The sequence below is a fragment of the Euprymna scolopes genome, chromosome 43, assembly GCF_053919585.1.
Source record: "Euprymna scolopes isolate OS-2025 chromosome 43, ASM5391958v1, whole genome shotgun sequence".
NCBI classification, from domain to species: Eukaryota; Metazoa; Mollusca; class Cephalopoda; order Sepiida; family Sepiolidae; genus Euprymna; species Euprymna scolopes.
Genome location: NC_136524.1, coordinates 34435842 through 34449406, shown reverse-complemented (window position 1 = coordinate 34449406; position 13565 = coordinate 34435842). Strand labels below are relative to the sequence as shown.

Here is a 13565-nt window from a genome sequence, read left to right as displayed (position 1 = left end):
CGGGGGAAAATTCTGGGGCTTGGGGGTGTTTTAGGGGTGAAAATCACACCTTTGGGGGCTAATTTTTATTTTTCTCCTCTAATTTTTATTTTTCAAGGCATCAGTCGGGGGACCATATAGTTTTTGGCTTGTTTAAATTCAAATTTTCTCTTTTTTTTTTCATTTTGATTATTTTACACCAAAGATAGAATTTTTTTTTATAAATATGTTTATATTCTTGTCCACATGTGGACACAAAGAAGAAACAAAATGGATTTTAAAACTAAGTACAAATTAGGTTTGAACTCTGACGTCAGTGTGTGTAAGATGTATAAGATTTTTATCAACATAAAACTGTTAACTGAAGGAATTATTTACGTTATTTTATGCAAAATCAATATTACATACTTAATAATTATGTCGAAAATAGTAAGATATCCAAAAAATACAAAAGTTCATCAAGTAGAAAATTATTTACTTTTAAAAATAAAATTACTCCTAGTTAAAAATAAAAGGGTAAAATTGCATTTTTCTTAGATGTTATAAAGTAGACAATAAGAGTTCACATACAGGGTACATAACTCAAAACAAAATTTATCACACCGACAATATTTAATATTATAAAAAAAAATTATCACACTGACAATATTTAATATTATAAAAAATTTATCACACCGACAATATTTAATATTATAAAAAAACACGATGTTATGAAAAATTGAAAAAACCAAAACAAAGCAAAACCGCAAACAAATGTAAAAAAAAGGGGGGGAAAAAAAGGTTTAGGTAGGAAGACAGGCTCAAACCCGAAGCATTGAGGCTAAGGCGGAAAAAAAATGCCTGACACGTTACCCCTACACCAAAGGGACACAATTGAGAACGGATAAAATTAACCTTTTAAAAACACTTGCAGGTGGTTGAAACTAACGTCAACATTTTCTAGGTCAAACATGACGTCATTGTCGTAGTAGCAGGAGGAGGCCGAGTTTAGGGTGAAGGAACACCCACACACACACACACACACACACACACACACATTTTAGCTTTTATATTTATAGATGCCCCCCGCCCTGGTTTAGCTAATATGACGCATAAAATTGAAAGGAATAAAAAACAAAATGAACGTGAAAGAATACCAAAGGGAAAAAAAGAAAAAAAAAAAAAGGTTACCGCGTAAAATGAAAATATGTTTATTTAAATCTATTTTTTTTTTTTTAATGGAAAAACAAAATTCAAAAAAAATAAAACTTACTGCGTATAATGAAAATATGTTTATTAGATTTTATTTATCTATTTTTTTTTTTTGTTTCAATGAAAAAGAAAATGAATAAATAAAACCAGAAAACTGACCGTGTTTTTTATGGTGGTCGCTGTTAACCAATTTGAATGTCGTCTGATTCTAATATCGATAGCATAGTAGTAATTGTGCTAATGAAACTCTCAGAAATGCAATGTATAGAAATGAATAAGTAACTAATCCGAAAATAGGAAGTCAGCAGTAAATAAAATATTAAAGCGACTAATCGGTGCAAGATTTGAAGAACACTGGCAGCTGACTGCTAAAGTTTCTTGTAAAAACTGGAATCCAATGTTTGTTCATTTTGTTTAATTAATCCTTCAAATTGCAACCCCCCACCCACCTACAAAAAGAGAAAAAATATAAAGGGAGAAAAAAAATGAAAAAAAGAAGAAATTTATAAAATGGCACAAGTAACCCACAGAATGACTGGAATGTAAAATCGCGTTTCACCGACAGAAAAATGCCAGAAGTTGTTTCTTTGTAACATAAGACTGAGAAGGGCCCACAATAGTTTATAAATCTCATTTACAGATTTAACATTGATTAGCAGAGTTTAATTAATTTTATTTTATTGGTCATTTATTAAGAGATAACTTGCCTATTGCCTTTGTAATCGTTTTGCATCTAAAATGTCTATGTGCCTTCATCCGAGGGAGTTCATATGATTATTAAAAAGTTTTAAATGCTTTTGGGGGGGGGGGTAAATTTTGTTGGCGCCAGCTGTATATTGTAGTGTCTGTCATCGGCTTCTTCTGAAATAATTAAAGTTTTATGGCACCTCTTTGGACACAAGAAAATCCTTCTGGATTGTGGCAATTATTATTCCAAGCATATTTGTAAACCCCATTCCCAGATGTAGACTCTACAAACCTAATTTAAATTTTTTTTATTCGTTTTTATTGTAAGCAAAGTAAATATTGTAGAGTTCACTTGCCTATTCAATATCACAGATTTTAAAAAGGGTTTTGCAACTATTTGATGCCATATGGTGTCTATTAGTCGCTTCACACTTTAATATCAAAGATTTTACATGCTTGGAATTTTTTTTCTGCCGCTGGTTTTGTCTGATCACCACATCCTTTGAAATATTTCATGTTTCCTTATATTTTGTTTGGTTTTGGCACAAGTGAAAATATAGATGAAAATCTCACAAGCTTATCAAAACTTTGGAAGAGCAAGCATTGAGAAGTTTGTTAACTTAAAAAAAAAAAAAAACTTCTATTTAAATTTAAAATACGCTAGACATATGAGATTCTACTTTTTTAAGCGGTTATGTGTGAGCACACTGAAACGTTATTTTAGAATTTAGAATGGGGTTCAGTTGTGCATATAAATATAATGTAAGCTGATCCCATTTCAGTACATTATAACTTTTTAAGCAGTTAATTGATTTTTACCATTAATTCTAAGGCCGATCAGCAAAATCATAAAATCACATGTAATTGCTATAGTTTTCTTATTGCTACCCGTACTTAGGGTTAGTAGTAGGAAAGGAGCGTGGTTTTTATGACTTTTAACAATACTATATATTAATACAATAGTTTTTTGTTTTTATTTTTTTTTACATGGAAGTCACCACTTATCAAGGCCCGAAAGCCACTTGGGGATAAGGGTTATTGCGTGGAATAATATCATAGTAATCATTGGTAATGGAGACCTGATAAAGTGTCTTAAAGAGGCGGTTTATCAGGAATTTGTTTATGTTGGACTTGTGTGTTATTTATTTTGTGTGTCACTATTATATCCGAGTGATTGTTCTTTAATTGTTGTGGATCCACATTTCTTATAATAAATAATTTTACCAAGAATTCTTCATAAGTTTTGGTTTCGATTTAAATTATAGCTAATGGCATTTAAGTCGTTTATTTTTTTTATAAATGATTTTACCAAGAATTCATCAGTGTTGGTTTCGATTTCAATTATAGCTGATGGAACTCCAGTGATCCATTTATTTTTATAAATAATTTTATTAAGAATTCTTCATAAATTTTGGTTTCAGTTTTGATTATAGGAACTAAAGCTGAGGCACCCAAGTCATATAGATAGGCTTTTTATTTTTGAAATCGCAACTTTATAATATGTAAAAGTCAATAGAACATTAACTTTATAATAATATATACGAAATCTGCAAGAATTAAAATATCATATTTAAGCGTACTTTACGACCTGGCTATGCCATGCATCCTTACTAGCTTAGATAAATACCTTTGCAGTTTTAAAAGTTACAATAATATCAGAGCATCTCTATTTACGCCATGAACACCAGCATCAATATATTACATATGAATGAGTTCCCCGTGGAATTTCCACAGGTCCCTCTAGTTGTTATTATTATTTGCATTTCATTTTTGTTTTTGTTCTTTTTTACAGCAAAGCAAATCAATTTAATAAGCCAAATTTATATAATTAAAATAAAATTTAAACAAGGAAGGCATATAATAGTTAACGAAGTCGAACGCCCTGTCTATGTTAAAAATGGTTTTCTAAATAGTAACATTATTATGTAGAAATTTGTTCGTAACAATAGGGGAGGGGCATTAATATTTTGTTCTTACATCGTTTTCTCATTTTACCTACCAATCGTTGACTATTTTCAACTGTTTATGAAAACTTTCAAGTAGCATGTTGTACACTGACGGACTGATACAATTTGGCTTTGCTTAAAATCAAAATAAACCTTTTGTTGTCTTTCAATTTGCAATACATTACAAAGAAACATTTGATAAAAAATATACTCGGAAATTACCCGACGGTTTATGTAATAATTTGAATATTTACAAAAAAAAACAAAAAAAACCCAACAAATCTCTAATTAAATATTTATAAATATTAAAAGAATCAGAATCGGAAATTTAGAAAAGAATCTGTAATTGGATCGGAATCGGGAAAAATTTTGGAATCATCCCATCACTAATATATATATACATATATATATATACACAATGGCGCCAAAAAGAAAGTCTGCACTTGTCATTTTTTAAAAAATAAACTTCAAATCGAGAAGGCAAAAAGAAACTCCACAGCAAAAAAATAAGCTTAAAACCAGCTTAAAATATCCACTTTTCAGGCAGCATAGCATCTCTAATTGTTGTTGTTCCAGGTTATACAACATAACATTTACTCCATATGCCTCGACTTTCTCTTAGTGATTGTTAGGAGCTCATTAATCTTAACCTTTCTGGTTTATCCAACAAAGATATCAGCCGCAGATTTAAATGTGAAGAGAAAACGCAGTGTTCATGATGCCCCTAAATCTGATCGTCCTAGGGTTACTTCTTACAGAGAAGACAATGCTATCCAGATCCACGGCCTTAGAAACAGATTTGAAGTGGCTCCCCCAATCCAACAACAGTGTTAAAAAGTGCTCTCTTTCTACAATTAAGAACAGATCGAAGGAATTTAATTTGCGAGGCATTTTTTCAAGACGCAAGCTAATGATTTCTGTAAAGAACAGAAAGTGGTATCTGGACTTCGTCAGATGGAATGAAGATCATGATTCTTCATATTAGTTAAAAGTGATTTTTAGCAACAAAATCAACTTCAGTAGGCTAGGCAGTGATGGTAGGTAGTACATTCATTGAAGGAAAGACAAAATTTAATCCTAGGTGCATAGTTTCAATGCTGCAAGGTGGTGGAGATTCAGTGTTGGTGTGGGGCGTTATTAATGCTAATGGTCCAGGGTCTATAGTTCTTGTGCAAGATCAAATTAATTCAACCAAGTACATTAATATTTTGATTGAGCATTTTCTGCCCTACTTTGGCTGGAATTTGGATGATAATCCCATCTTCATGCAGGATAATGCTCCCATTCACACAGCTGGCAATGTCAAGAGATTCCTTGAAGATCATGATATTCCGTGTTTGGATTGGCCTGCACAATTTCCAGACCTCAATCCTATTGAAAACGTATGGCATTTCATCAAGCAACAGCTACACAATGATAAAATTTCAAATCTGAAACAACTTTGGACAAAAATTAAAGAGAAGTGGGATGCCTTTTCACTGGAATATTGCCGCAGACTAATTCAAGGAATGCCCAAAAGATTACAGGCTGTCAAATTGCAGAAGGGCTATGCTACTAAATATCAACTAGTTCATTGTGTTCCTGTTCTATGTGTTGCATTAATGTTCTAAAGTTACATTTAAATAACAATTTACAATTGTGTGGGGTTTCTTTTTGCCTTCTTGATTTGAAGTTAATTTTTTAAATTGCCGTGAACACTAGGATACTTCAATTAAAAGTCAAATATGGACAGGAAAAATTACAGAGGATTAAAAGGTGAATCAAATGAGGTATAGGCTGTTTAAACAGTTACATTCAATTTAGCTTAAATTTGCATTGTTTTAAGAATGACAAGTGTGGACTTTCTTTTTTGCCCTACTGTATATATATTTTTAAATATTAACCATTATTTTATTTTTATGATTAGAGATTTTTTTTCCTCCATGTAAATGTTGTGTAAATTTGAATTAGAATTTTTAATTCAAGAAACTAATACCATACAGATTTTATTTATTTATTATTTATTTATTAAAATAAATTAAATTTTATATCGTGGAAAATGAGTTGTTTGTAATTTTTAAATAAATAAATGTTTATTTAAAAAATAAAAGAAAATTATGCGTGTTGTATTAGATTCTTAGCTAACAAATTTCAATTCAAATTCACACTATGCTTACATTGAGTAAAAAAAAAAAAATTCTAATTCATTTCGCATGGGTTAAATTCGATCCTCCTGGTTGGAACCTTTTGAAAAAAAAAAAGTATAATTTAAAACTACATGGACTTTTTCAAAAAAATTCTGTATTATACTAGCTTTTTAATTTATAAATTCTAATTTTATAATTATTTTGATAAATAAATAATAACAATTATTTTTATACCTATAGACATGTTCTCTTTGGTGTAGGAGATAGTTACTGCTAGTAGGGAGATTCGAACACAGTCACAATGTCACCCCTTGACTTTGTAGGTTGGAATTTTGCTTCCAGGCTATCAGAAATTAACACAAAAACTGAGGGAAGTTAAATGGCAAAGTGTGTGTTTTTATGTTTCGCAAAAACTTTCGACAGAGGCGATGGGACCTGACCAAACTGGTATCATTTTAAACTTCGAACCTTCGGACAACAAATATCGAAAAATTGGCCCGAAACATTAATTCCTTCACCCTAAACTCGACTGTTTTGTACAAGGAGGGGTCGATTTTTGCATCACCATTTTAGTAAGTCATCGTTGCCTTTTCGATTGACTACAATTAATTTTGACGTTCGTGACTTCCGGTCATGCCATGGAGACCTCGACTACGACGTCAGTTTTTTTGGTTTTTTTCTCCCTCCTTCGTGTTACAGGTTTGGGCCTGCCTGTCTACTGCCACTTTTTTTTTTTTTTTTTTTTTTTTTATTAACACCTCTGCCTACTATTGTTTAGATCCCCACCCCGGGGGGGGGGGGGTCCTTACTACACCACCTACACACATCCGGGCACTCCCGTTACTTTTGTTTAAATGTGCAGATATTTTCCTAAATGTGAAAATAAACACTTGTGGGATAGTCTGCTGAGCTTACTTTTACTGGTAGTTTAAAAATCAATAAATATTTATTATTTTATCAGCAATGGAAGATTTTGCTTTAAACAAAATCAAATAAAAAAGACAATCAAAAGAATTGGTTTTTGGCATCAGAAAATAGGCACAAATTTTTCCAATACTGATTCTGATACCATCAAAAGTTCCAATTTTTCTGATTCCAATTGCGATAATCATCCGTGCACTTATATACTCTTCGGAATAGTTTTATTTAACAATCAGTGGTTATGTAAACGTGATATTTTCTAAAACATTTTTTGTCTTGCTTAGAATAATAAAAATTCTTTGATATGAAACTCAACCACTTCATTTCATTTCAATGAGAGTTTTTTGAAATTCATTGAATTACAATTTAATATATGTATATATATATATATATAATTATTCATTTATTATTTAAATATTTTTATGTGCATAAAATTAAGTTATTTAATTAAAAATATTTAAATATTAATTTAAATAATAAATTAATTTCAAATAACACGTCCCAAAATGTGGGCCAACTAGAATGTAAACAAAGGGCAGATAACTTCTCTCTTTAAAAGCCCTCAAGGAGTGAAAAAAAAAGAAAAGAAAAAATACCACAGAATCGCTTATAAAAAAATAAACAATTTCTCTCTCTCTCTCTCTCTCTCTCTCTCTCTCTCTCTCTCTCTCTCTCTCATATATATATATCTCTTTCAGTTGAAATAAAATGTCTCAACTTAGCTCTTATGTGCATATCATCATATAATGTTTAAATTTTTACAGTATTTCTCGTGGTTAACAGTGGCCGAATGGATTAGGTCCTTGTTAATCAAGCCAGAGGTGGCTTCTGTTGCTAGGTTCGAATTTGTTATTGGTGTTAATTGCGACACCCTCCACTGATGATTCCCAAAAGGATGAAACATTAGTGTCTAGGTATTTAATAATTATTATCGTAAATAATTATATATATGAGAAAAGAAATTAAAATTGTAAGTTGAAATTTACAATCAAATTCATTGCTCGACGAAATACTCCAAAAAGCAATTTACTTCATTATTTTATATATATATATATATATAGAAGGCACTTTGTGTGTGTGTGATTTTGTTCCCTATGGACCCTGAAATGGCTAGACCATTTTTTTTTTAATTTCACAAATGTACTTGATGTGTCTTGGCGTGTTCCTAGATAGGCTTTGTATTGAATTGCCTCCAATAAATATTAATAATAAAAAATTATCCAATTAAAGAAGGAAGTCTGATTTTGTTAACACTTTATACAACCTAGCATCATAAGTTAATTTGAATTTTATTACCGCATAAACAGAAGGTCTCGGTACATAAAATCAACAGTAGGTTCTTTGATAAAACAGGGGCCCATCTGAATGAATGTTTGTGTTTAGAACACACTTGAACCATGATACTTGATTTTTGCATTTTAAACTTTAATTCAAATAATTTCATAAAATCAACAGTTCTTTACAGTGCAATGTAAACTATAATGTACTGTGGACTACGTTACTGTGAGGGTCATGTGACAATCCTCCCAGTGCATTGTGGTGGTTTCTCAACAATCAATCGATTTGATTGAAAAATGGGTGATTTCACTTATTTTGATTACAATAAAAGTAGGGCGGTCAGAACATTTGTTGATCTTCATTCAATCTCAAGCAATATCGGGTTTCTCTGTTAGTATATATACTTTTTAATTTGTTTTGCATAAGCATTAATGTCAGTACACATTGATGAGCATGTTTTGGTCAGCCAGTTACAAGTAACTAGAGACCTCTTTAAGTGATATTGCTTATAGTTTGGTCTGTAATGAAAATTTTATAGTTTACAAGCACAAAAATATTTATCAGGTCACATTATTTTGGGATAGCTGAATTGGTATCATGATCAGAAAAATTTTAGCCTTATTTCCAATTCCAAAAACAGTTCCTTTATTTTTTTTAATTTTGTTTGTTTTTGTTCAAGGCGTAATTTTACATCACGACACTAATAATAAAATAATTATTTTTTTTATTTTAAACTACTGTCAAAACTAAAATTTATAGACCATTTCCCCACAAGTATATTTTTTCGTTTGCACATATTAGATCGGTTGTCACGATAATCTGAATTTTAAAAAACAAGGCCGATAGCCATTAGTCGCATGCTCTCGTGTAATGAATGTAGGACTGACATGAAATTCTTAAAGATAAACTAAAATGATAAAAAAAATGGGCTATAATGACTTAAATAAATAAAAAGTAAATGACTTAGAATGACTTTAATGAACTTAAGGATGAATTGAATGACCTTAAGAATGACTTGAATGCTTAAAAAATAATTGGAATCCCCCCACTTTATATCACAATAAGTACAGCATGTAGTAAGAACAGATATTACACTTTGATCTTTGCCAAAAGGCCAAGAAAAGGGTATTTATTTGCTCCCCCACTGAGCAAATTAGGCACAAGGCCGATTTTTAATGTGAGGAGTGAAGGGGAAATGGAGTAGGGGAACTGGATAGTGACAATTGGTATGAAGGGTTGCCCCTACATTGACCAAGGTCTTATATGTGGGGTTGCCTCCACATATGGTCTTTGCTTGCAGTATCTGCCGGCACACTTTGATCTTGGCCAAAAGGCCAAGAAAAGCTTAAAAAGCTAAGAACAGCATCTATTAATAACCTTTTAAAGCTAAAAAGAATTAATTTAAAAGTTATGTTTTTTCAATAATAATTCAACACACAACACATTTTTTTTTCTGTATAATTTCTTAATATAAATTATGAAGGAATAGATGTCAATTCACTTTTACATTTTTTTTTTTTTAAATTTTAAAAAATAATATATAATCAAACAAAAAATTAAAATTACCTTTCAACATTATTTTTTATATTATTATAAAATAAAAAAAGCCAATTTTGAACTATAAACAAACGGTCATGTTTTTGTTTTGAAAATCTTTGGTGAGGAAATGATTTTAACTGATAAAGAAAAACTATTAAGGGAGGTAATTCTTTTCTAATTAATGTTTGCGATGATGATTTTTTTTGTGACACCGGACGTCAGACAAGTAAATTAATATTTAGATTAATAAAAGGTGAATCTACAAAATTTATTACACCATTAAATACCTTAATTTGTTTCAGTTTATGCCTATTCCTTACATCTCTGCATTTCTAGAAATTTCCTTTATAAAAAAAATTTCATTTTACCAAAAGAATAAATATCTTTTTACTTACAGGGAAGAGGGTTGGCATGGCACAAGGATATCCTGTTCAGATTGTGGTCGCCCAAGAAGACCACAAATTTATCCTTGATGAAAATGCATTGGTTAAAGTTTTACTCAGACCAGATGTGCAAGACAAAAAAGTGGTGGTTATTTCCTTAACTGGGGCATTTAGGAAAGGAAAATCATTTCTTCTTGATTTTTTTCTGCGTTACCAAATCCGCAAGGTAAGTGCATCAATGTTGTTTTCTACCAAAATTTTAGTCATCATTATGATGTTAGGCACTCAAAGTAGATAGACATTTGTGTTTATTTCCAGCAGCCTCATAACTTTTGCTTATTTTGCTTTTTAGTCCTCACATTCCACGATTGATGTTTCTGTCAAAGGAAGAAGAATTAATGTTTACTGGGCTGGAATCTATCCATTTAACACTTATGTGCTAGTTGTTAACCTTGAAGTAATATTTTGTTTTTAGATCCTTACGTCAAGTGGCTTCATGCCTTGTCTGGGGGGTGATTTTCATTTAAATAAAAAAAAATATGCTTCGCATAAAGTCAGTTCTCTCTTTCAATCTAAACACTTTCTCACATCTGAAGCTATTTTCTATCTCTACAAATCTATTATTAGATCTTATATGGACTGTTGTTATCATGTTTGGACTAGTGAATCTCTATCTCGTACAAATGTTATTTGCAAATTTGGCATTCCCAGTTCATGAACTGCTATTGAGTATTATCGACAAATTCATATTTTGATTCCAAATTTCTTGCTTTTTGCATACCTTATAGTTATTGGGTGCGATCTAGTATATCTATAAAAGTGAGAATGTGTGTGTGTGAGGACACTTCTCAACCTATATACTCTACGAATTTTTGATCTACAGACTTGAAATTTCATATATAGCATATTCAGATATGTGGAAAACTTTAATTTGTTTTCATCTGGGAGGAAAACAGGGCTGCTAAAAGATCAAAATTGAAAAATTGGTACCTGGAGATAGTCAAATTTTTATCTGCTTGCTAAGTGTTTCACGACTGCACATGCGCCAATGGTTCACATCATGTTAAGAATAAGATGGTTTGAAGACATCTTTAGGAGATTGTGTCTTTAGATTTTGGTTTCGATATTGGCTTGAGTATTTTTTTTTTTTTTTTTACTTACAAGAAGTGAATTGTTTAGAAAAAAAAAAATGATACTCGCATGCACATGTCTCAGTTTCTTTCGTTTTTTTTTTTGTTGTTATTGTTTGTTATTGTTTTTTTTTTTTTTTTTTAGGAATGTAACATGTTTAATACCGGGCAACGCCAGGTACATCTTCTAGTTACACTATAAAAGCGAAATTTAAAATTTTTATATTGAATTTCAAGGCAAACAAATGATCTCTACTTAATTGTCATGTTACAGTAATGAATATATCTAAAAATTATGAAAAAAAAATAGATCTCACACTGAGTTAGGAAAAAAAAAACAACTCCTGAAAACAAATATTAATACAAATTTGGAGAGAAAAATACACAAAATGTATGGCCATCAGCAAGTCCTGGGAACATACACCAGAAAGAACAGTTGGTAATAAGTCATGATGATGATGATTACAACATCTTGTCAAACGAATGCCACTCCCTCAGACACTTAAATCCATGAGCCCAAAAATGACTTCCATCGCCACAGGACCATTTTAATAGACAAATGCCTGAGGGAGTATCTGTACACAGATGATGTTACAGAATCTTAGCTTCATACGACAGCTTAGCCTTTCTCTCATTTCAAAATGTTGAGATCCAGCAACAAGCAAGAGCAAGATATCCAGCAACAAATTAAACTGCAGACCAGCTTAATGCGGTACTGATTTTTTAAATCAGAGATTTGCTTCTCCTAAAAAGGTTACCACAGCTTATGGGAGCCCTCTCCACCCCAACACACACGTACATACACGCAAACACACATGGTGCTAGTTGGCCATTGACCCCAAAAAAGGGTTCATTCGCCCTTTGGTAATAAGTCCTACACTATCCACTATCACTATGCAATTCTTACAGTAACGCACCTAGAAAACAGAGCTATTAAATCTGACATAGTGACATGGGATAAGGAGGAGAAAGAAGCAACCTTAGTAGAAGTTAGTGTTCCCAATGATTGCTGGGTTAAAACAGAACTGAGAGGGAAAAGATAACGAAATACCAAGGTCTTATGTATGACATGAAAAGAAATTGGAATCTTAGGAAGATCTTCATCATTTCAGTAATTATAAGAACATCCAGACTTGTGAAAAAGAATTTTTAAAATCACCTGGCAGATATACCTGGTGAACCAAGTGCAATAAAGATATAAGTAATTGCACTTGAAGGGATGGTTAAAATCTTAACAAGATTTCTTGTATGAGATAGCAGATGAATGTCTGGTATCTGCTAGGATGCCCCATCAAACTGAGAAGAATTAACCAAAAAAAAAAAAGTAGATCTGAAGGTAAGAATAAAGTTGGAACAGTGGCCCACCAGTATTTAAACACAAAAAAAAATATAAGACTACCTATAACATTTCTGCTGAATTGTAAAAACTAACATGGAGATTGATCTTGTATGGGTAATACTAAAAAAACAGTTTGTAGTATTTACAGACTCATTAACTTCCATCATTGTCATAGAAGAAAAAAGATTACGTCACCCTTATGTCTTCCATATACTAGAAAAATATAATTTAATGAACGCTCAAAAAGAAGTAATCTTAGCTCGGAAACAAAGGACTTGTTGGTATTAAGAGATGTGTAAAATTAGCAACATTTCCTGGGATGGAAGTGATAACATATTTCTATTAAAACTTCTATCTTCTCTCTTCCCTTCTCTCTCCAGTTACCCCCTATTTTTTTTCTCTTTCTACACCCAATCTGTTCCTCCGTGAATAAACAAGCACAAACAACTTGGAAGGGAATTAACTCTTTGATTGAAAAATCGGAGTTACTCTTCTTTCGCTAGTACATAATCTGACCGGAAAACTGTCCCTCCCCAGCTTAAATTTATTATTCATCCAGGATGCCGCTGATCAATAAAATAATAACCTTATGGGTATTCGTTTTGTTTTTTAGTTTTAGCCAAACGTACAAATATACACACAAGACAACTATCCTTTATATAAGAGATTAAAATGACAAGTAATATGAAATATTTTTCCTCCAAACAAATGGTTTGCACTTATATTTCTGGATTATTTTAGATAAGGATTGGTTATTTGGCTTATTCAGACTACTATTCTGATTGCAAGTGCCCATAGCATAGCGGATAAAGTACTTGATGAAATTCATTTGTAAATTACACTCTTTCTGAAAGTTGTAGGTTCAATCCTCAGGTCGGGCGACCCTCAAATCACAATTGTGAACTACTTGAGACTGCTATCTAGTCATTACTGATGGAACAAGAGGATGCTACTTCCGAGGATTAAATAAAGGTTTTTCTGTTAGAAATTCTGCATAGATTCCAGAGTTCAACAGAAAGATTTGCAATCTGGTCCCCAACATAACT

General features: G+C 31.6%; 1 protein-coding gene and 1 pseudogene across 2 annotated transcripts in view; one reads left to right on the top strand and one right to left on the bottom strand.

Annotated features, from left to right (window-relative positions):
• Positions 1–13565, top strand: part of LOC145268278 (atlastin-2-like) — a 200571-nt gene that overhangs the window by 53387 nt on the left and 133619 nt on the right. For both annotated transcript variants that reach the window (XM_080123670.1, XM_080123669.1), the window contains exon 2: positions 10065–10276. In XM_080123670.1, the coding sequence (XP_079979796.1) occupies positions 10065–10276 (212 nt within the window). The remainder of the gene's footprint in view (positions 1–10064; positions 10277–13565) is intronic.
• Positions 9097–9255, bottom strand: LOC145268489 (U2 spliceosomal RNA; annotated as a pseudogene).